At 36.7% G+C, this 25,868-nt stretch overlaps 1 protein-coding gene across 1 annotated transcript in view; it reads right to left on the bottom strand.

Moving 5' to 3' along the window:
- Galnt1 (polypeptide N-acetylgalactosaminyltransferase 1) overlaps positions 1-25,868 on the bottom strand; it is a 70,483-nt gene that overhangs the window by 35,949 nt on the left and 8,666 nt on the right. The window contains 1 exon segment of the mRNA XM_005415409.2: positions 12,041-12,215. Coding sequence (XP_005415466.1) covers positions 12,041-12,215 — 175 coding nt within the window.

The following is a 25,868-nucleotide window of genomic DNA, read 5'->3' as shown; positions in this document are numbered from 1 at the left end:
GTACATACATACACAGCCCTTCCTTGAGAGCCATAAAGCACTTGAGAAGAGCCAAAGAATCTTCCAGCAATGGAGAAACCACCTTTCTAAGTGCAATAGTCGATATGGTCTATGGATGTGTCTCTAGCATTTGTGTGCTGGAAGCTTCGTCTTCAGTGTGGTGGTGGTAGAAGGGAGCAGGTGGGGCCCAGTGGGAGGTTACTTGGGATGTTGCTCTCAGAAGGAACTGATATAATCCTCCTAGTAGGGCCCTCGTTAGTTCTCTTTGAGAAGAGAGAACTTGTTATAAAAGAGCAAGCCTGACCCCAAATCTCTCTGGCTTCCTATCTTGCTGTATGATTATCCCTCTCACACATGCTCCTGCCATGGTGCCATCTGCCATGGTGGACCTCGCCACGCTGCTTGTGAACTTTTAGCCTCCAAAACTGTGAGCTAAATAAACTTTTCTTTTTAGAGTACCAAGCCTTGGGTATCGGGGGGGGGTAATGGAAAATGGACTAACAGAGTGTGTGTGTGGGTGCATATGTGTGTGTGTCTGCATGTGTGTTTTTTGGGGAATTCAAAGGACACAGCTGAAGGTGAGCAGAAAGGCCATAGGCAGTGTTAGGAAGCTGCTGTCTTCCACCCTGCCCAAGTCAGTTCTTCACACTCAATTATGAAAACTAGCCAGTGTAAGTTTATGCTAATTTTTAAAGGTTATATACATGGATACCATTAAAAGAGGGTATAGAATTAGGAAGGGAAGGGAGTCTTATAAAATACATGTAACAAAACATTGACAAATCTAATTATATAGCTGAATGAATTTCCATAAATGCATGAAATAACATTCCCTAGAGCTTTCCTTTGTCCTCCTTCTCTACTAGACTTGTAGCATTATAGGTGAATTCTGCCTGCTTATGAAGCAGCAGTTCTTAAACTTTTAGACCTAAATCCCTTTACACATTTAGAAACTGAGAGCCCCCAAACTTTTGTTTATGTGGGTTATATCTAGTGAGGTTTACCATGTTATAAATTAAGACAGAGAATCTAAAAACACAAGAATCCATAAACACATAACATTATGTATTAGCTCTAAGAGATGATTCAGTTGGACATGGTAGTGCATGCCTGTGATCCCAGCACTCAGAAGGCTGAGGTAGGAGGACTGCCAAGAGTTCAAGGCCAGCCTGGGCTACACAGCGAGTTCAAGGCCAGCCTGAACTACCCAGCAAGACCCTGACTTAAAACAAAAAAACAAAAAAACAGAGAGATAAATGATTCATCACTGTTATACAGTGGACCCATTATCTGTTTACTTCCTCTCAGCTCCAAACAGACCTCTCATTACCGACTCTGTGATAATGGACCTGGGCGCTATAAGCCACTCCTTTTGTACCTGGTATGTTGCACACTTAAGCTCTGTCCATAGAGGGTGTTGAAGGGACACTGCAGGAGGAAGAAATTTTCCTTTCTGGTTCCCTGTGCTTCAACGTGTTTTCCTCTCCTCCTAATGTGTCTGCTAGTGTGGTGTGGCAACCCAGAAGTATTTGATAAACTTTTCTACCATCCAGTAAGTTGTAATCAGACCTTCTCCAAAGAGTCCCACTGAGCTTTAGCAGCAAAACAACAAGCAGCAAAACAACAGCAAGTTTCCCAGGCAACCCAGCAAAGGGCTTCCTAGTCTTGGCAGCCTGCACTCTGGACAGGTGATTCTTATTTGCCAGTTCTAGCCTATTTCTTTCGCAAATGCACACCTACGTATATGTCCTGCTGGTCAGATTTGCTTACCAGTACTCATTCTGGAAGGCACTATATACAAGGTCAAGTCAAGGGAAACAATGAGAACTTTTCTGCTACCCAGTAAACTCCAATGTCTGAATTCCAGCCTGCAGGAGAGGACTTCCTTTCCTAGAATCAGTATTTTTCCAGTGTCGGGTATTGTGCATAATGCTGTGATCATCACTCATGTGCATGTCTTTTGGTGACTATTCACTTCCACATTGTTGAGAAATACGAACGAATAAGCTTATCTTTAGTAGATACTATGAAATTATTCCTTAGAGTAGTTGTAACAATTCATACCCTTTCTGGCAGTGTGTTAAGACTCCAAATCAACATTTGGTTTTGTGTCATTTTTCATTAAATGACCGGAGGGGGGCAATTCCTATGAGGTTTAACACATACACAGATTCATAGAGCCACCACTATCATCAGGAAACAGAACAGTCCTATTTCCTCAAAGAACTATCTTGTTGCTATCATTTTATACTCTTGCTGCTATCATTTTATAGTCACATACTGCCTCTACACTTAACCTCTAGCAAACACCTGTGCTCCATCATCAATTTTGTTTTTTCCAAATGTCACATAAATGGAGCCATACGGTATATAATCTCTGAAACTGGTTTCTTTCAGTATAATGTCTTTGAGATACATTCAAGATCTTATATGCATCAATAGTTTATTACTTTCACTGCTGAATATTACTTATTGCTTTGTTTATCCACTTATCTGTTGTTTCTAGATTTTAGCTGTTATGAGTAAAGTTGCTGTAAACATTCATGTGCAATTTTTTTTCCATGTGTAGATTTTTGTGTGAATGTATTTTTCATTTCTTTAGAGTAAATACCCAGTAATGGGCCCACTGGATTACATGATAACTATAATCTTATTAAAAAACTGCCACTTTGCCAGAGAGATTAGCATGTTGCTTTCCCACCAGAAATATGACAGTTCCAATTAATCTGCATCTTTGTCAGCACTCCATACTAATTTTTTATTTTATCCTTTAAATAGGTAGAGTGGTATCTCATTCTAGTTTTAATTGGCATTTTTGCAATGCCTGATGTCTTCATTTGCAAACCAAACAGAATTTTAGATAGAATATCAAGTCTTTTGTCTAACTTTTGCTGTATTCATTTTTTAAAATTGGAACGTGTGTTTAAAGTTTAGAAGCTCTTTAATACCCCAGATATGTTCTCTTCAGTATGAGGTTTATAAATATTTTAAGTTTAAAGCTTGTTTTTTCATTCTCTTTGTAGTGTTGTTAGAATGAGCTTAAAAACCTGATAAAGTTCAACTATCACACTTTTTCTTTTATGAAGTCATAATCCTGGTATCATACAATATAAACACTTTTTAACTCTAGGCCCAAAATATTTTCTCCTAAAAGGTACAAATTTTTAGTTGTTAAGATTTAGATCTATGGGGCTGGAGATACAGCTCAGAGGCACAGTGCCTGCCTGGCAAGCATAAGGTCCTGAGTTCGATTCCTGGTACCAAAAAAAAAAAAAAAAAGATTTAGAGATATGATTCAATTTAATTTTTATCTAACATGAAATTTAGGCTGATAGTCACATTTTTCATGTAGATATCTAGTAATTCCAACACCATCTGTTGAAAAGATAACCTTTCTGTTGAATATTTTGTACCTAGATCAAATCATCAATCAGCCATATCTTATGAGTCTATTTATAAACTCTATTCTTTTTCATTAATCTGTGTATCTATCTCTTTGACAATAGCACATTGTTTTGAATATTGCAGCTTTCTTCATAGTAAATCTTTAAAATGAGTGCTGCATGTTCACTACCTTTATTCTTTATTTTTAAAATTATTTTAGGTAGTCAACATCTTTGCCTTTCTGAAATTTTGAATCCCACACTGGTATTTAAATGACACTGCACTAAATGTAAACATCAATTAGGGGAGAAATGATAAGTCTCCCACCATAGCTGGAGAGCTAAGGCTTTAGTTTCTTTGCTCTGCTGCACACTTCACAGGACTATGTCTTATATTTTAAACCAAGTGGCAAGAAACAGAAAAAAAGAAAGCAATAGTAATTCTATCCACGCTCTAGAGACCAGAGTTCTGCTGGTCAGAAAAAGAAATTACCCCCACCTCCACCCCATAATTTTAGCTGCTTGGATGAGTACTGCTTCCCTTGCTGTGCTGCCTGAAAGCTGCAATAGTAAAGAAGGCAAAGAGCAAGGGCAAGAATAGCCCCCTCGCCTCCCACCCTTTGTTGCTTCTTGGACCAGAAAGAGGGGATCTCTTTGGCAGTTTTCTTCTTTCTGCACCAAATGTGCACTTCTGAAGGTCAGGCTGCCTTCAGTACAATGCTGAATAAAAGTAGTGAGATCAGAAATTCCTTACTTCTGATCCTGGGAGAAAGCTTTCAGTCTTTCACTATGAAGTATGATATGACACCAAAAACACAACTCATATGAGAAACAGTTGATAAATTTGACCTCAAAATTAAACTTTCCTGGGCTTCCAAAGGCACTACAAAGGCAATTTAAAAAAAGCAGGATCAAAGTGGGAGCAAAGATGATTAAATAATTTATCTGGTAAAGGATTTATACCAGCAATACACAAAGAACTTTAACTATGTATTAGGAAGACAATCGAATAAACAATAATGTGAAGATATTTCCTCATAGATAATGGTCAATAAGTATATAAAAAGATCTTCTATATCATTAGCAGTTAGAGAAATGCAAATTAAAATCACAATTAGATACCACCTCACATCATTAAAATGGCAACAGTAAAAAAGACAATCAAAAGAACTGACACGCATGTGGAGAAACTAGACTTTCAACACTGCTAGTGGGAATAAATATAAATGGTACAGCTACTTTTGAGAAGTTTGCTGATTTCTTAAAATAGACAAACAGAATTATCAAGGGGCACACCACTGCATTCCTAGGAATCTACCTTAAAAAAAATCTGAAACTTATATCCACACAAATTCTTAGCAATATTATTCATAACTGTCAGAAAGTGAAAACAACCCCAATGTCTATTAACTGGTGACCAGAGAAACAAAATGTGGCATACCCATACAATGGAATCACTCTGGGAGCTACACCTCGCTCCTTCAACAGAAGCCTCTCTACAGCCTAGTATTCAAATACCTCTCTAAATCCAGGAAGTATTTAAAGTGCCTTACAAGTCCTCTTATTGCCCTTGTTACTGTACTTATTTTACAAGATTCTGAAGTATACAAAAGTCAGATAACACAAAGGTAGTAAATAGCATGGCCAGACTTGGACTTTGGCACTACAGAGATATTAACAAAAAATTAATCTAGAGACAATCCAAAAAGGAATAAAGGGAAAAAAAAGAGAAGGTCCTACACACACACACACACACACACACACACACACACACACACCCATCCAGAGGAACAGATTGGAGAGGATGGTGAAACAGCAGTATTTGAGGGGTCTCAGCACTGAAGAACAGTATGAATGCTCAGATCAAAAGTAAATCATGGGCACTCAGTATGTTGATAAATATAGATTAATCCACACACTGACAGACAAGTACAGTAGGCCCAAGGCCACTGCTAAAGGAAAAGAATTAGAGTATACTGCTTTATCAGTAGAAACTACCAATTAGCAAAGCAGGGAAAAAGTTTAAAAGATAATAAAACTAGCATTATTAGGTCAAACTTTATGAAACTCTAGTTCAATCCAACTTTGTACTGGTTTTGAATCTCTGAGCTGGTGTATGTGGCTAAAGCAAACATATGACCATGTTGAAGGTCTCATTTTAAGTTTACAACCACAAATCAACCTATTCAAATTGTTTCCCATCTGCCAAAGACTTTCAACCTCTCCTACCCTATTAGGAACCTTGTTTCTAATTTCACCATCAGATGAGAATTTCCGTAGTTAACACATGAACAATCCTGTATGCATCTGGGATCATAAACATTGCGCTTTGTCTTGCTACAATACCTGAATTATCCCTGTTCTTGTCTAAAGCCAACTACATACCTAGTTGGTATGTAGTTCAAGGCTCTTGATAGAATACTTCCCTCTCAAATTTTTCCTCAATTGGATTATTATCAACATGCAAACAACCCTGTACAACATGTTGTCTTTAAAAAAGAAAAAGGGAAAAGTCTCCCTTAACAGTTACCTCTCACTCATTTCCAAACTGATTTTACTATGAGGTATAACACAGAGTGCACAAAACATAAATCTGAGCTGAATCCATATCTACAGCAAACGCCCGCGGAACCACAACTCAGTGAGAAACGAAATGTGGAAGCAGCCTGTTTTTCCTTCCCTTACAGCAGCCAGTTACTGTCCATACCCTTTAGCTTTTGCCTTCCCACAAATAGCATTACTGCATTCCATATACATTGTTGTGTGATTGTGGTGCTTATTATAATGGTGGTACGATTCCTCCATGCTGTGCCTGTAGTTTTTGTTCACTTTTATTGCTATAAAACATTCCACTGTAGGAATACACCACATCCTACTGCTGATAGGCATTTAAATGTTTTTCAACATGAAATCAATACAAATAGTAATGCTGTAAATACTTTTGTCCTTGTCTCTTGCTGCATAAGCACATGCATTTTTGCTATACCCAGGAGTGGAAATGCTAGGCCATGAAGAATACAAATGCTCACTTTAGTAGATACTGGTGTGTTTTGCAACATGGTTGTACCAATTTATACTCCATGGTGTATGAAGTGGTATGCCCTGTGCTTTTTTAATTACTAATTAGTTTGAGTACTTTGTCATGTTTATGGTCATTTGGATAATCAGTCTCTTCTGTGATACTCAAATTTCTCACTCATTTTTGAATTTTTTTATACTGACATGTAGGAGTTCTTATATTTCTGGATCTGAATACTTTGCTGGTTATGAATGTCATACACCTTTTCAGTAATTTGACTTAGTGTGGTTTTCTTTCACACTTTTTACTGAACGAAAGACTTTAAAGGGGCTGGGGTCTAGCTAAGTGGTAGAGTTCTTGCCAACTGTGCACAGGTCCCTGGGTTCAGTCCCTAGAATAGTTTAAAAAAAATTTTATACACACACACACACACACACACACACACACACACACATTTAAGAAATCTTGCTGGGCATGGTAACACATACCTGTAATCTCAGCAACCATGCCAGACTGGGAAACACAGTAAGTTCAAGGCCAGCCTGAACTACATAGCAAGATTCTGTCTCAAAAATATTGAAAAGCAAAGCAAAGCAAAGCAAAGCAAAGCAAAGCAAAGCAAAGCAAAAAAAAAAGAAAAGAAAAAAGAAAAGAAAAAAGAAAAGAAAAGAAAAAAGAAAAGAAAAGAAAAGAAAAGAAAAGAAAAGAAAAGAAAAGAAAAGAAAAGAAAAGAAAAGAAAAGAAAAGAAATCTTTCAGGGGGTTGGGATGCAGTCAGTTGTAAAGTACTTTCCTAGAATGTGCAAGCCCCTGTGCTTGATCCACAGCACTCCCTACACCCCCACCAAAAAGTAAAAATAAAAAATAAATTGCACAAATTTAAAAAGATATTCTCCTATGTGATCTTCTATAGTTCTGCTGCTCTACTTTCACATTTGCACCTATAATGAACAGGAAATAAATTTATATATATAGTATTAGGAAAGGTACACTTTGTTTTGTCCTTTGATGTCAGTTGTATTTTTCTTTTTAGGAACTGGTAATTTCATCTAAATGTTAAAATGGGCTAATTTTGCTTTTAATACCACTTGTAATCTTATTTTTATTTTATCATGGTAAGAAAAACCACATGACCTCTTCCTTTTCAACATTTTAAAGTACACCGTTATCTAGAGACACAATGTTGTAAGCAGATCTCTAGAACTTACTATCTTGTACAACTGAATTTACATACCTGCTCATAAGCAACTTTGCATCTTCCCCTGCCCCCAGCCCCTGGAAACCAATATTCTTTTCTCTGCTTCTATAAAATCAACTATTTTAGGTATATCACATAATCCATTTATAACCTTTTAGGTGTCTGCAGGATATGTAGTGATATCTTCTTTTCATTCCTAGTATTTGCTTTTTTTTTTTGAGATATGGTCTCACTATATAGCTTAGGCTGGTCTTGGGCTCACTATATAGCCCAGCGTGGCTTCCAACTTGTGGCAATCCTCCTGCCTCAGCCTCCCAAGTGTGCCACCATGCCTGGCTGATATTTGCTCTTTAGGAAAACATTTCTCAATTTTTTTTTTTAGCTCTTTTTTATTGAAAGAACTTTCAGCTTTGTGAACCTTTACACTTTTTGTTTGTATTTTATCTTTCTATTCGCTGCTTTGTGCTACTGGTGTTCCAGAGCCGGGCATATAGTCTCAGCACCGGGGAGGCTGAGGCCAGCCTGGGCTACCTAAGTGAGTTCAAGGCTGATCTACACTACGTAGTGAGACCCCGCCTCAAAAAAAAAAGAGCCAAAGGGAAAAAATGAGTTCTAGTTTATTACTTTCTGCTCTTTATAATGTTATCTTTTAAGATCTGGGCATGTACTGTCCATCTTTTCCATTTCTTAATTTTTTTTTTTTTTTTTTTGGTACCAGGAATCAAACTCAGGACCTTGCACTTGCCAAGGAGGCGCTTGTGCCACTGAGCTATATCTCCAGCCCCTATTTCTTATATAGATAACCACTCTGGTTTTGTTGATCAATTTTATTAGTTTTTCAATTATTAGTTTTTCAACCCTTGGTCTTGCTGTTTTTCTATTTTTCTATTATATATTTACTTACTATTAGTAAAGTCTGGTTTTTTTTTTGGTTGTTATTGCTGATATTTATTTATTGAGGTCAGTCTATGCCAGCCTTGAACTTGCTATGTAGCCCAGGCTAGCATGGAACTGGCAATCTTCCTGCCTCAGCTTCCTGAGTGCTGAGATTGCAGGCATGTGTCACCACACCTGGCCTTCAGCCTTTAAATTTCTACTCTTCCTTCTATTGTCCCGAGTTCAATTTTTTTTTCTAATTTCTTAAGATGGCTCTCCCCCACAGACACATATACCCATGGTCTTACTGCACTGAGTTACATCCGAAGCCCTAATTTTATTTTGAGAGAGGGTCTGGTAAAGTTGCTAAATTGTCCAGGCTGTGCTCAAACTTGCAATCCTCCTTCCTTAGCCTCCTAGAGTGGTAAGAATACACGTATGTGTCACCATGCTTTGCTGGTTCATTGGTTTTCTATTCTGTTTTTGAAACACTGCATGCATTTTGAGCCATATAATTTCAGCTAAGCATGGATCCAACTGCATCCTATAAATTCTGATATACAATGTTTGCATTATTAATTAAGAGAACTTAGTTTCTTCTTCAATGTACATAGGCTTGGCTAATAAGAGTTACAAAAAGAAAAAACAGACAAACAGGACATATGATGGGCCTCTCCAATGAAGATGCAACACTAGATTTCACACTTTTATTACTATAAGCACAGAATTTATATGACTTCAAGGACACTAGCCAATGCCTTAGATACAACTAAGTCTATCGGAAAGACAGGAAACATGAACACATTCAATGTCACCAAAGAACTCTAGCCAGCAAAATGCAGCCTGAGGAAAGATGGCAGATACTTTAACCGTATTCTTTAAATAATAAATTATGAAGGAAAAATGATGGAGGAGGATATTAAAGTTTAAAAGAAATTTATTGTCATATATACCAGCTGTAATATACAGACCTTACTTCTATCCTGATACTGTAAAAAAGGAAAATATGTGATATAAGTAGGAATATTGAACATTAATTGGTTATCTCATGATATTAATAAATCAGTTGATTTTTTTAAGGTATGAAAATAAAGTGCATGATTTTTCTTTCCTTTTTCTATGAGTCTTTATCTACAGCTCAAACAGATTAACTGCAGTACTATGTGGGAAGGTAATACATAAAGGTGTGACTATCCAGAGGCAAAGACTGTAAGGAGACAAGAGGCTGTAGGTAAATACAACTGTTAGGATGAAGCTATACAGTGAATACATGACATATTATCGCTATTTTCTCTTCATATACATTTGAAATTTTCCATAATAAAAAAATTTAAAAGGATACCAGTATACAGATGAAGCAAGAAAACATAAAAAGGCTATTCTGTGCTAGTAGTGTCCCACTGAGACCAGTGGTTGGTCAGAAGGATCACATACTTGTGGCCTGCACAAAGCTGTACTTTCTCAGATCTGAGTCATCAGCTTGAAATGTGATATGCAAGCATTTGTATAGCACCATTTAAAGTGGTCTAAATATTATGAACTCATTCACTGTCAAAAAGTGATTTATAATGCACAAAAAGCTACTAGTTAATGAAAGTATCTTTAAGAACTACATAAAAAAGACAAAAATGCTTAATAAAATATGTTGACATGATAATAGACTTACAGGAATTATTAAAATTACAAAACCAAACTCTACCGGTAAAAATAATTAGCTGAGGTACTTAAGATTTCTAGAAGTATAATGATGGTTGACTTGTTTATTGATTGAATGATTGATCTGATTGACTGACTGAGGTGCTGGGGATAGACGCTAGGGCCTACACACTGAGAGACATCCCTCGGCCTTTCTATCATTTAACAGTGTCTCACTAAGTTGCCCAGGTTAGGCTTGAACTTGTGAACCTCCTGCCATATCTTCTTGGAGCACTGGGATTGCAGGACTTGTGCCACCATGCCTGGCTAAGGGTTCATTATTTTTAATACTGATATCATTTTAACTGTAGATTCTTGAAGACTATATAGTCTTCTTCAGTAATGTTTAAAGTGTTCATATTAAGTAACCATTGAATATTATGTAGGTAAAAATTAAACTCAGGGATAAAGAATATCTTTTTATTTAGCAAGTTTGTTTAAGGGGCAGTCAACAGATGCTTTATTATAATCTGAGACTTTCACAAACCGTTTACTTTCCTGAAAGATTTTTCTGGTGTTTGCTCTGTACTCTGCTTTTCATGTTTGAGGGTTCCTTATGATGTCTTGTATTCCTTGGTCATCGGTTTGTTATTAAAAGTGGAAGACCAAAAAGTGAATATAAGTGGGGTTTATCAGTTGTGAGTTTTCGTAAGAGTGATTAGCTAGAGCACCTACATCACTGTAGGGATTTTCTCTTCGGCTAGTCAGACTCTGCTCAGAAAAATCCTTTAATTTCTTGCCTGGAGAAGGAAAGCCTGGCTGCCATATACAGAACAGGTCTGCAGCTAGCACGCACGTGGTCATTTTATCTGTTTGTTTTCTGCATGGTTCCTTGCTTTAACTGGGCCTAGTGAGCTCTAATTCAGATACCTTGTACTACTTTCTTCTTATAATGGTGACAGGACTGTAAACTGATGAAACATTTTAGAAAAGTGTTTGGTAGCATAGGTCCAAGCTATATAAAATGTGTAATATGGTCTCTCTTCCCCAAATATATACAAATAAAAGGGAGAGTTTAACTCCTCCAACAGACATACACAAGAATACCACAACAGCTGAATTTATGATAGCCAAAAAGTAAAAACAACCCAAATGTCTAACAATACATAAATATGCTATAGTACGTGCATATAAGAAACTACTACACTGCACTGGAAAAAATCAATGTCTGATATATTCAAAATATAAATCTCAAAGACATAAAAGAGTATATACCATATAGATCAATTTATAACAAGTTAAATGAAAGAGATAGGTTTTAGAGAAGTCAAAACAACGGTTGTCTCTAGGAGTGGGAGCAATGACTTGCAAGGTATTAAAATAAGGGAACTTTCAGGAGAGATAGAAATGTGCTTTCTTGGTTTGGATGATAGTTATACATAAAGTAAGCCGCATCCTTAGAACTGTGTACTTCACTGCTTCAAGTTACAGACAATTCGTATCTTTTTGTGTTGAATACATGAATATTTTGGTAATAATGAAGTTTAAAGTGTCCCACTAACCCATTAACATAAACGACTATTTTCCAATGCCTGAAATAATAGTTATTAGATCAGTAATATCTTAAGATATTGTCTGTTTTGTTTGGTCTTTTTGAGACAGGGTTCTGCTATGCAGTTTAGGCTGGCCTCAAACTCACAGTAATCCTCCTGCCTCAGCCTCCCGTGTGCTGGGTTACAGGCGTGCGCCACCACGCTCAACTTGAGATATTATTTAACAACATGTAATTGTGCCTTAAATGAAGTAAGCAGTAGTTTAGTGATGTACCATTCACTTTAAGGAACAACCAACACTAAAGTGCAATTTACTAGGAATTCATTCAAAACATATTTTTCATTCAAGTACTACCAGAAGCACACAAGGTACTTACCCTTCTAACCTAACATCTGGTAAACTTCTGTTGAGTGCAATCATCTCACTTGCCATTAAATTGAACTGGTTGATTTTAAACATTTCTTTCATTTTCTCTTGATCCTCTTTAGGAATGACGACTGGTTTCCCCATTTCTCCAGGACCTTCATGAGGCTTTTGTACTGGCTCTAGAACTAAGAATAAGAAAACTTACATAAAAATATCATAGCAATTGATTCACATTGTTGCCCTCAACAAGAACCATTTCTGGGCCCGTCCCCTCCCAGTCTATTAATACCTCCAAGGGGCTGCACTGTCGCTCACTTCCATGCTGATAATCCAAATCAAGATCTCATTTTGTCCTACTTACCTGAATTACTGCACAGCTTTGAACTCCCATCTCAAATATTATCACACTAACCTTCTTAAAGCACAACCTTTATTGTTACTCTCATGGTCTCATGAAGTTCAACCTCAGTACATGGAATTTAACTTAACTTTCCAAATCTATCACTGATAGATTTGGTGCTCCAAATCTATCACTGATAGTCTAGGTGCTCCTCTACAACCCCTCAGTATATTTCTTTTTCTTTTTTTTGTTTTTTTTTCCAGTACTGGGAATTGAACTCACGACCTTGCGCTTGCCAGGCAGGCACTGTGCCACTGAGCTAAACCCCCAACCCCTCTGCTCAGTATATTTCATCCTTCCTCCCAAAGGCCACTCACCAGTTTCCTTCAGAAGTGCCTCATGTTTTCTTGTTTTTATGCCTTTGCTCACACATATCCTCCTCTCCTTTAACATTCCCTTTCGATTCCTATTTTTGCCATATGAAATCCCAACTGGTCTTTAAGCCCAACCAAAAGGACTTCTATTGCTTGCTACTTTTCTGAATTGTTCTACAGGAATGATATGCTACTCTCAGCTACATCAGTTCATCTAGGATTCTTACATCTCAAATCAATTCCTGTATCTTAGAATAATGATTGTGACACCTGTTTTGCAACCTTCCTACACCAGATTACAATGTCTTTTTGGTTGGGGTTTGAGTCATTGATGCTTCTATGGAGTCTAATGTAAGTGTTTTATAAGAGCTTTGTAACTACAAACTAGATTAATGTGTCAATAAAACTGCTATTCAAAGTAAGTCAAGATGAAAATCTGACTTGATAATAGTAGACATTTTACCAAGGCTTATGAAGGCAGAACATTATGAGTGATAATTCTAAACAAAAGTAATGTTATATCGTGATATATATGTATACATTATATACAAAAAATAGTAATGTATCAAATTAGCGCTTCCAGAACTTGTTCCTTGTTATATGCTTTCAACATGTCAGTAAGTATGTGTGGGTGTGGGGCAGAGATCTTAATAAGTAAACCAAGAAAAAGGGTTCTTAGCTCTATTGACACTTGGAAAATACTGAGTTATCTAAGAGATGGATAGAGAATTTGGTAAAGCCAAAAATGGAATGAAAATATGTTTTGTTTATTACTTGTTTGAACATGAAAGTTAAATTCTCCTACAGTGTTTCTCTAGGCATCCTTAAAATTTCTCTAAGAATAATTATATCAAGGAAGTACAAACGGCATTTCTTCAGTCAGCCTTATTTGCCCAAGAAGAGCACTAGTCAGAAAGGTTCTTCTGCAGGATGACGCTTGAGATGATGTGGTACAAAACAGCTTACCAAGACCAGAAATGCAGGATGTGAAGTTATTCAATGTGTTCTCAATAGCTCTTTCCAGAATATAAAAATATATTTCACAGACCTATTAGGAAAAAAGTGAGCCTGGAGTGGTGGTGCACACCCATAATCTCAGCACTCAAGAAAGTGAGGCAGGAGGACTGCCACAAGTTTAAGAACAGCCTTGGCTACACAGTGAATTTAAGGCCAGTCTGGACTGTACAGTATAATCCTATCTCAAAATCCAAACCAAACCAAACCAAACCAGTGACACAATAATTTTTCTCTGTTCTTAAGAGGGACATTGAGAAATTAAGAAGTAATTTTTGAAATTATATGAAACTCAAGTAATACAGTTTGAAAAAAAAAAATTCTGTCTACATCTGCCAAGAAAATAAGCCCTTTAAATGTAAGAGTGTTCAACAAGTGTAATAAAAACTGTAATACAAATACAGAGGTATAATGTCCTATATAAGCTTTTAGAGCTTTAAGAATAATAAATCATAAGATGTAAGAACTGGCTCTAGTTACTTGTCTCTAAAACTAAAGAGCACCAACAGACTTTGGGTCGGAACATCCAGGAGTCAACAGGAAATAGCAGAGGTGACAATGATCTTTTGTGGATGTCACAAATAACATAAAGAACAGGTAGAAGATATCTAGTGACCATGATTACAAATATCTTTCTCTTATCTTTACCCTATTTTAGTAAAGATGATGCTTTAAAGAAAAGTTAAGATAGAAACATGCTGTTCAGGTTTTTTAATTAAGAGTACTATGTTACATGCATACCATCTATAATATGTTTTTGCTGATTATTTAAAAAGAGATCAAGGCTTTGGACCCAAACACCAACTCACAAGAGACACAGGGACATGATAAACAACATTAAAAGGAATACAGATCTAGGGAAATTAGAGAAGAAAAATAACTCAATTTCTTCTCTTTCAATAACAAAACAATAATGAGGGTTTAAGGACAAAGAAAAGGAGGTATACATGCCACAAGGATAATTCTTGAAGCCAGATTATGGGAGCTTAATTTTCTATTCCCTCTTTTTTTGTTTCAAATTCCCAAGGGAATTTGAAATTTTTTGTCCCAAGGGACAAAAAAGAAGCCATAAGGTTAAGTATTACTGTAAGTGCTACAAAGTATAAATTTGATTACTTACAGCATAAGAAACTGTATGACCAGAAATTTAAAATTTTGAGTCATCACTTGTTGGCCTTGGCATCTTATGAATCAGGCAATAATGTGCAACACACATAAGCCTACTGCTGTAATATTTTATAAATTTGATCATCTGGTATAATAGTCTAAACTTTAGTATAGGGCCTACATTATATAATCTACTGGTACAACATGAGATTTCAGAGCCATATTTAAAGTTAACATCAACCAAAAGTTGTATGACTACTGGATGACTTACAGAATCCACTATAATATTCTAATAAAGAAATGATAATGTCCCTACATGGACTAGTAAAATAACTTCCCTTGGCAAAGAGGGCACAGTGAGATGCCTGGGAGTAATGATATTTTAACTCCTAATGAACTTACAGTACTAGAAAGCAACCAACAATAACAAAAGACAAGTATTAACTTTCCATGTACCTTATTTGCAGCCTTTCATGTAAATTTTTAAAAGTGAGTTTAGGGGGTGGTGATGTGGCTCAATGGTAGAACATGTGCTGAGCAAGCATTAGGCCTTGGTTTCCATCCCTAGCACCAAAATCAACAAAACCAGTGAGTTTAGGGAAGTTTTTCTTTGAAATCAACTGTGGCTCGTTCTTGGATTTCATTTCATACACTGAAAAGAACTTCCTAACATAAAATTTCATGTGTAAAATCATTTCTAAGAATCAAATCAATGACTTCCAAGAGGATGGCAGAGTGGTAAGCAGCAACAAATCAACTTCTCCAAGATTCGGAATCCCGACACTGGAAAATAACAACTTGGGGAAGAAGAGGAAGGAAGTGGATCTCCAGGACCCAGAAAGGATCTGAAAGGAAAATGAGAGAAAATGCAGAGAAAGTGAAGAGACAGACTTCAATGCAGAAAAAGGCAGCGGCAATCTGCACTTTCTTATGGCTAATGGGTTTGTGACAAGAGAGAAAAGGATCAAATCTACAGAGACAGTAAAAGCAGGTGACTCCAGAGGCCTCCAGGTAGAAACAGCAGTGGAATGGAGAAGTGAATGCTGGGCACTACAACAGCTGGTGAGTGACTCCAGTCTAAGGCCCTTCTGTGTTCTCTGGAGAGGGTGCTTAGTCAGACACCGTTTTAGGCAGAGGTCAACTAAACCTAGGGCTTGGAGTAGCCAAGGGTTGGCTTCATCTTAGGGCTCCCAGAATTGAAATCCCACAGTAACTGGATGAGGGACAACTGCAGGAAATATCCAAAGTCAGGAAGCCACGGTCAGGCCGGCAAGAGACACCCAAGTACTGCAGGCTGGATTCTACAGTATATGCAGCAGAGTCAACCAGTGTGAGGTACCACATCATCTCTAGAAGTCTGACTTGCGGTTGGTGATCGTCAAATGAAAGACCTCTTAGAAACAGCAAGGGATCATGAAAAATTAATCCAATGGCTGCTACATGATGCAAAGAAGACTAATACAAAATTAAATGGAATTGGCCAGGCAAGGTGGTGCACACCTGTAATACCAGCACTCAGGAGGCTGAGGCAGGACTGTCACAAGTTCGAGGCCAGCCTGGGCTATATAGTTAGTTCAGGGGCAGCCTGAACTATATAGCAAGACCCTGTCTCTAACAACAACAAAAAAAGATTAAATGGACTCACTAAAAAATCAGGATAGCACAAAAGGCATTAAAAAATACCTTGTGATACAGATAAGTGAAGCATATAGAATTCCAGTCATGATCAGACAAAAACTACACCAGGGCATGTAATTCAATAGAATACTAAATGCTGTTACAGAAAAGAAAAAAAATCACCTATGAAAGAAAGCCCATCAGAATCATAGTATACTTCTTGACATAAACTCTTAAAGTCAAAGGGAGCTTAGAATGAAGTATTTCAAGTGCTAAAAAAAAATACAATCTCCAACTTATATTGATGTACCCTAAAAATTTATCTTTCAAAATTAAAGAGGAATATCAAGGACACCTGAAGAAATTCATGACCACCAAACTAGCACTACACAAAGTTCTGAAGGATATTCTAAAAAAGAAAACCATTCCAAGAATCCCAATAGAAAGAGTCCACCAGGCAAAGAAGGCAAGTAAACAAAAGGGAAAGAAAGATAACCAATGACAGGAAAATAACATGAATTAATACATATCAGTTCTAACCATCAATGTAAATGGACTCAACTCACTAATAAAAGAAAAAAAAAATTGGTAGAATGGATCAAGAAATAATATCCAACAATATGCTGCATACAAGAAACATATTTAACTCAAAAAGAAATCCATAGAAAGACAAAGGATGGAAAGCAATACTCAATGTGACAGGAACCTAGAAAAAAGCAGGAACAGCTATTCTATTTGCAGACAAAGTGGGTTTTAAGCCAAGAATGATCACAAGAGAGAAAAAAAGATTACCACATACTTAAGGGAAAAATCCAAGAGAAAGAGATAACAATTATAAACATACATGCATCAAACATTTGTGCACCTAACTAAAACAAGTACTAATGGACATGAAAAATCAGATAAACACTAATACAATTGTAAAGGGAGATGTCAATAACACACCGTCACAAACAGATCAACTAGACCAAAATAAATAAATAAATATCAACAAAAAATATCAGAGCTGAACCAGCAGCACATGAGACTTTCTTCAAAACAGACCACATACTTACTTCATAAAATATGCTTAAGTAAACACAGAGGAACTGAAATTATCCCATGCATATTATCAGAGAATAGTGCAATGAAATTGGAAATCAACGACAAAAGAAACCACAAAAACTACATAAACACATACAAATTAAACAGTACCCTCCTGAACAACCAATAGGTCAGAGATGAATTAAAGAAGAAATTAAACATTTCTACAACTAAATAATAATGACAATATGAAATAATGGAACTTATGGGACGCAATGAAGGAAGTCCTATGAGGGAAATTCACTGTGGTGAATTCCCACATCACAAAAACCAAGCAAGTTTAAAGAAATAATCTAATGTTGAATCTCAAGTTTCTAAAAAAGGAAGAGAAAGCTAAAATCAAAGTACATATGATGGAGATTATAAAGATCAGAGCAGCAATAGAGACTAAGAAAATATTACAAAGAATCAATATATCGAAGAGTTGGTTCTTTGAAAGATTAAATAGACAAACTCTTAGCCAACCTTATCGGAAAAAAAAAAAGAAAGAAAGAAAAAACCCAAATCCATGCAACTGGGAATGGAAAGGACGAAATCACAACAGATCTTACAGAAATCCAGAAAATCCTTAATACCTACAGTTTGAGAATCCACACTCTAATAAGGAAAACACAGAAGAGACAGCTTCCTAGATACCAAAGTTGAATCAAGAAGATATAAAAATTCTAAATAATGCATTTTGTCAATTAATTTGAAGAAGTAATAAAAAAAAAAAACTATCAAAAAAGAAAAGTCCAGGTCTTGACGGATTCACTAGTGAACTATATAAGAACTTTAAAGATCTAATGCCACTACTCCTCAAACTTCCTAACAAAACTGAAAGGGAAGCAATTCTCCCAAACTCAATCCTGGAAGCATTACCCTGATACCAAAACCAGAAAAAGATCCAACCAAAAAAGAGAACTAGAGGCCCATTTCCCTAATGAACATAGACACAAAAATCCTCAGTAAGATACTGGCAAACAGAATGCAGCAAATCACCAAAAGATCTATATACCATGACTGAGTAGGATTCACCCCAGAGATGCAGGGATAGTTCAGCATACGCAAATCAATAAATGTAATATACCATATTAACCGAAACAAGGCCAAAAACCATATGATCATCTCAATAGACACAGAAAAGGCATCTAACTAATCTCAAGACTCACTTATGATAAAAAAAAAAAAACCCTACAGAAAAGGGAACAGAAGGTCTTTATCTCAATCTAATAAAAACCATCTATGACAAACCAACAGTGAACATCACACTGAATAGTCAATAACTGAAAACTTTCACTCTAAAATCAGGAAGAAGACAAGGATGTTCACTATCACCAGTCCTGTTCAATACAGTTCTGGAAACATTAGCCAGAGCAGTTAGACAAGAGAAAGAAATAAAAGTAATATGGATAGGAGAGGAAGAAGTTAAACTATCATTTTTTGTTGATGATACTCTACATAGAAGACCCCAAATATTGCACCGAAAGACTTCTAGAATTAACAACCAAATTTGGCACCATAGCAGGACACAAAGTCAACACTCAAAAATCAATTGCATTCCTATACACAAATAACAAATGCACTTTGATAGAAATTAGGGAAACAATACCTTTTACAACAGCATCAAAAAAAAAAAAAGAAAAAGAAATACCTAGAAATCAATCTAACAAAGGATGTAAAAGACTATACATTAAAAACCACAGTACTGTGAAAAAGGAGATAGAAGAGGATATCAGAAAATGGAAAGACATCCCATGTTCTTGGATAGGCAGAACCAATATAGTGAAAATGGCCATACTTCCAGAACTGTTTTACAGATTTAATGCAATCCCGGTCAAAATACCAACAGCACACCTTACAGAATTAGAGAAAACAGCCCTAAAATTCATATGGAACCAGAAGACACCTAGAATAGCAAAAGCAATTCTGGGCAATAAAGCCAAAGTAAGGGACATCACAACCCCTGACTTGAAATTATACTACGAAGCCACTGTGATAAAAACAGCATTGTACTGTGGTGGTGGTGGTGAGGACCCAAAAAACCCAAAACAAAACAAAGCAAAAAAAAAAGACTCAAAGATCAATGGAACAGAAGAGATGATGCAGAAACAACTCCAAACACACTCAGCTACCTTATCTTTCAGAAAGGAGCCAAACACTTTCACTGGAAAAAAGATAATCTCTTTAATAAATGGTTCTAGAAAACTGGCTTTCGATATGCTGTACATTAAACCTAGACCTGTATCTCTTACCATGCACTAAACTAAAATCAAAATGGATCAAAGATCTAAATATTAAAACAGCAACACTTAATTTGCTAGAAGACAGAGCAGGTAAAACTCTTGAAGACATAAGCATAGGCAAAGACTTTATGAACAAAACTCCGACTGCACAGGAAATAATACAAATAATCAACAACTGAGATCATATCAAATTAAAAAACTTCTACAGAGCAAAGGAAACCACCAACAGAGTGAAGAGACAACCTACTGGGAAAAAAATTTCACCAGCTACTCCTCAGACAAAAGACTAACATCCAGAATATATAACAAACTGAGAAAAAACCAGACTCCCCAAATTTAAAGGCTCAACCCCCAAAATGGGCATCTGAAATGAATAGACATTTCTCAGATGAAGAAGTACAAATAGCAAATCAATCTATGAAACAATGCTCACCACCCCTGGCCATTCAGGAAATGCAAATAAAAACGACACTGAGATTCCATCTCCAAAAAGAATGGCTATCATTTAGAAATCAACTAATAACAAAAGCTGAGGAAGCCATGAGAAAAAGGGAACCCTTCTCCCTTGCTGGTGGGGTACAACCACTGTGGAGGTCAGTATGAAGATTCCTCATAAAACCAGAAACAGAGGTTCCATTTGACTAAGCTATTCCCCTTCTGGATATCTTCCTGAAGGAGTTAAAAGCATGAAATATGTGCTACTACAAACATGGGTTTATAGTAAATTGAAATATCACAATGAAATATGCACATCTATGTTTATAGTAGCACAATTTATAATAGCAAAATCTTGGAAACAGCCTATATACTCATCAAAAGATGAATGGAAAAAGAAAATGTATTTATACACAGCAGATTATTACTCTGGCATAAAGAAGGAAAAACTTGAATCATTTATGGGGAAATGGATGCACCTTGAGACTATAATATGTAGTGAAATAAATCAGATACACAAGATTAAATATTGCATTGCTTCTCTTTTGTGAGAATCCCAAAGGATATATGGGGAGCATAATGGAGGATATATATATTGGGCATGTTCAAACGGTAAAGTTAAAAAGACAGTGGGGAGGGGAAAGAAAAAAGAGATAATGAAAGGGAAAAAATGAGAACAGAGCTTGTGTAAAAGGAAAGGGAAAGAAGGGGAATGGAAGTCGGGTGTGGTGGTGCATGCCTGAATCCTAACATTCAGGAGGCTGAGGCAGAAGGACTGCCTAGGGTTCGAGGCCAGCCTCGGGTACAAAGTGAGCTCAAGGCCAGCCTGAATTACATAGTGAGACCCTGTCTCAAAAAGACCAAGAAAAGAAAAGAAAAGAAAAGAAAAGAAAAGAAAAGAAAAGAAAAGGGGAATGGAAAAAAAAGAACTGAGATGTATTATACATAGGCACAAATTTCTATGATGACTGGGATCAATATGTATGAAAAATATGTCCTAGTAAAAAGAATAAAGTTCAAAAAAAAGAATCAAATCAACTGTGACAAGAGAGTGACAAGGTGCATGCTATGATTTGGATAGGTGTCTCCCAAAAAGCCTATGTGCTAACAGTTTGGTCTCTAGCCCATAGCACAACTGGGAGGTGGCAGGACCTTTATGAAGTAGGGTCTATCTGGAAATCTTTTTGGTCATATGGGGACATGCCTTTAAAGGGATATTGGGACCCTGGGCCACTACTCTGCTCTGTTTCTTCTCAGATGCCACAAGGCAAGCAACCCCCTCTTTTTCCACCATGCATTCCCATCATGATGTACTCCCCTACACAGGCCCAAAGGTCAGGTATTTTTGTCCATGGCAGAAAGTTAACACAGTGTTGCTTCCAAGTACAGGAGAACAAAAATTTTATTACATACTTTAGTGAGACTTCATTTACACGACAATGTCGAGAAGTACCATGTTTTGTGAACTTAATTACAGAGAAAACTACAAATTCACTAACACAAACTATATGACATACTTCTGAATGTATTTTAATAAATCATTCAAATTTCTAATTTGTATTTTTCTCATGGAAGAAGAAGGATAACAAAATTACTGAACTGGCCAGGCAGGGCTGGAACTTGCAGTATGTTTCAGCCTCCAAGAATCCTGTGACTACAGGCATACTTAATCTAAGTCTCTAACAACAGAACTTCACTATTTTTAGCAAGTTTAAAGTACAAAATACAAGTATAAAACTACAAGAGAATAACTCAGCAAAACAAAACAAACCCCTCTGGAATTTTATTAAAGACTGGCCCTCTATTACTTTAAGTAGGCAAGTAACAAAATTAAGAATCCCACAAAACTGTTAAATATATCAAAAATCTTGTAAGAGGCCTTCAGCACAAACAATTTAAGTAATTCCACCTAAACTTAGGAGATCTTTATTATAAAGAAGAGATTTGGTAATTTTTACCAAATTAGCACTGGGCTGAATGTTCAGAAGTAAGATCCTTATAGTACTGAAACTATTACTCAGGCTGGGGATATAACTCAGCGGCACAAGCATCAGCCAGAAACAATTACTCTCTAGTCTTATTTGCTCCACTTTTTGCGTTTTGGCATTCATATAACATGAAAAATCAAAGTTCTGGAAGGCTCTATTAGAGACTTCTAGAACACAGGACATGTATGCCCATTTTACTATGTGCTATTGACCCCCACCCCTTCAGCAAAAAACGTGTTCAGCAGCACCACCGAAATTTGTCATCAGTGGAACCCGAACAAGAAATGTCAGGGTTCTGACTGGACTTGGGATTTCTCAACAATCACTCCACTGAAACTTCACATTAGGGTGGATTTTTCAAACTGTTCTTATTAACATCAACCAACTCCTTTCTTTGACTTATTTCTTCTCCTTTCCCTTCAACTTTGTAAGACTACCGAAATAGTCTTTAGCTACTCCAAAGCCCCAACAAAAACGCTACCTCTCAAGACCACCTTCACTTAGCTACTTACCTTCTGGCTTGTGGCCCATCCCTCTTACCTACTCTTCCATGGGTGACTTCCATCTCAATGGAGCCCACCCAACACCACACACTCTATGGTCAAAAACCTCTTCATTATCTTTTTCTATTCCAAATTTAACTCATATCCAGCTTTCCTCCAAAGTCCACTAACCTCACAAACTTTTCAGGGAGAACTCACTGTTCATCCACCTTTTCTTCAATGGCAATGATGCTATCTCCTAGGTCTCCATGGTTATTTCCTGACTATTTCTCCTTCACTTTGTACTTCTGTACTTTATACAAAATGTACTCCTTTTTCCTTGAAGATTACCACACTAGTGGTTTTCAAAACTGTATTAACCTTAAGATTCTCAAGAATAATTCTTTTCCGCTGTTTTGATACCATACTGACTCATCTAAGAATTTGCTCTTTCAATTAACTCTTTTTTTCCTCAATATTTTAAATCTTCCCCTATATATACATACAAAGAAAAGCAATTTTGGCTCCATTCCTCTTTTTATAGACTTTTATCTCCTTCTCTTCATGCTGACACATCCCAAAACTAAGTTACACATGCGTACTACTTCACTGGTACAATATATCCCTTGGCTTTCACACCCACTCTAGTGACATTTGCCAGAGTCACTTGAAAACCCATTACCAAATCTATCAGAAAATTCTCATCTTTCTTAAGTAAAATCTGCACAAATATCATTACTGGGCTTCATGACCTATAATCTCATCAAAACTGTTCCTTTTCTAAGAAGTCCACTTCTTATGAACCAGAAAGACCCGAGGGTCACCTTAAACCAGTGGTGACAAATCTATGCCACATATGCTGCTGAGGGTTGTTTATACCACTGAAATCTCTAAAAGGTTCGCATCACTGCAAAACCTTTTGTCTTTTATTCCCAAATATTCAGTGGCTTTCCAAATTATGTAAATTGCACTATGATAGTGTCATTTTAGTGTAGGCTGTATGTACTTTTCCAAACTTTCACCAGTACCTTAGTTCAACTGGCTTCTGCTACCTGTCTCATTTTCTTCCAGTCCAACAGCCAAATGACTACCCACACATTCTTCTGAAAACCCAGATCAGATCAAATGACTTAACTCCCTTGTTTAAAATCCTTCAATGGAATACCACTGGCTACAGGATTAAGTCCAAAATCCTCACAATGTCATAAGGATTTTGTGGCATTCACTAATGGACACCACTATGAAGCAGCCCCAAGCAGGACTTAAATTAATCAACTGTGAGTCACTAATCCCTAACTAAAACCTATAATGGAGGATGAAGTTGGAAAGCCTCAAAGGATAAGACAAGACCACAGCTGAGGACGTCTGCATCCAATCTCAACTAGATAAAGACTATAGCCTCAGGCATCTCACCCCTGGGTAGATTGCTTGGAGAAGTCCTTGAGTAATTCTGGACTTACTTAAGTGTCCTTGAGTAATTCTGCTCTTCTTGAGAACTCCTCTCCCTTCTTCTGATAACTAAATAAATATGGGCCACTCAGAGAAGGTCTTGGTCTTAGCCCAGAGAGAATCTCAAATTCTGTGAGAGGGCTTTGATCCTCCTGGAGCCCTAAAATCATTCCATTTGCCTCTTTTATTTAGCCTTCGCCATACACTCGTTTGGGAGATTGCAGACTGATCAGCCTGCAATAAGTAAGGGCTATTATTAACCCAATAATTCATAATGTGGCCTTTGCCACCCTCAAAAGCTTCATCCCATGCTCTGATCTATCAGCTCTTTCTTGCTTATCTTGCACAAGCTTCTTTTTTTAGCTTAACAAGTCTTCACCTCCTCCATCAAATTTGATAAATGCCTGCTCTCCCAGATATTATACTGAAGTATATTTCACTACTGCACCTTCCCAGACACCCAAAGGCATCCTTCCTTTATGCTCTTGTGCACATCTCTAATGTGATTATTTATTGTTTTGATCTTCTACAATTATTCTTTCTCATTACCCTTTATTGAAGGGAAGGTCTCAAGATCTGTTTGTCTCATTCAACTGTGTATCAGTAACACTGAGTACATTGTCTAGCACACATCAGAGCTTTAAAAACCCTCAACAAGTGAATCTTCACATGCTACAGGTCTTACTCTTTCTCCCTTCTAAAGCTGTGTACTTAAAATATATCATAAGCTCCCACTATAAATGACAATGAGTTGGGTAAGAAGAAGGGAAAGACAATCCATTCTGTTTGGGGAAAAAATACCTGAGTTTATTCTTGGAAAATGGCAATACCAGTTCTTTGATTTAAAGATACACAGAGGTACTGCTTAAACAACAGTTAAGGGTGCAATGTTTTATCACCCAATAAAGTTATTAGACAGCAGAATCACAAAGTAAATATTATGCAAATTAATAATCTTTGAATAAAAATGTTTTTTTTTTTTTTTTTTTTGGTTTTTCTCCGGTACCGGGAACTGAACTCACGACCTTGCGCTTGCCAGGCAGGCGCTTCTGCCGCTGAGCTAAATCCCCAGCCCCAAAAATGTGTTTTATTAAAATGTATGGAGAAACTGCAAAACCAGTTAGGGGTTAGCATATGTATTACTACCATCCAGTGGTTAGCAACTAAACAACTTAAGGAAATTTCCCAAGAAAAAATTAACAGAACTGGTTATGTCAGTCCATCTATAAAAATTATGGTAAAGTTAACACAGTTACCACTAAAAATAAGTAATTTTCAGATTATAAATTTGGGGGGACCAAGTACCATTCTTATTATAGAAGTGTAAAAAAATTAAGTATGGCTATATACTCAAAGAAAAGTTGAAAGCATAATTATTTGTATATAATTCCTCCAAACAGTGGAAGTGCCGTACAACCATGCTTTCTATAACTTAATTACTAAGAGTGAAAAGCCCAGAACAACTGAATTACAAACTCTCACCATGCAGCTATTTTCATTATAGCTAAAAAAGAAGGGGGAAGAGGCGAAATAGCTATTTGTTGGCTGGTTTGAATTCACAGAGGTTAAAACTGAATTTCTTCCACCAAAAATATGACTACTATCCACCAAAGTCCTTCATGTTTTGTTTTCCATAGCACTGCAACGATCTCACTGCAGCCCTATTCTATAGCCTGACCTTAAGCTGTCCCTAGAAGTGCTAATAGGAATAAGATGGCAGGAAA

The sequence above is a fragment of the Chinchilla lanigera genome, unplaced genomic scaffold (genome assembly GCF_000276665.1).
Source record: "Chinchilla lanigera isolate Chin_1 unplaced genomic scaffold, ChiLan1.0 scaffold00001, whole genome shotgun sequence".
Classification (NCBI taxonomy): domain Eukaryota; kingdom Metazoa; phylum Chordata; class Mammalia; order Rodentia; family Chinchillidae; genus Chinchilla; species Chinchilla lanigera.
Note: the sequence above shows the minus strand (reverse complement) of the source record. Positions and strands in the feature narration are given on the sequence as shown.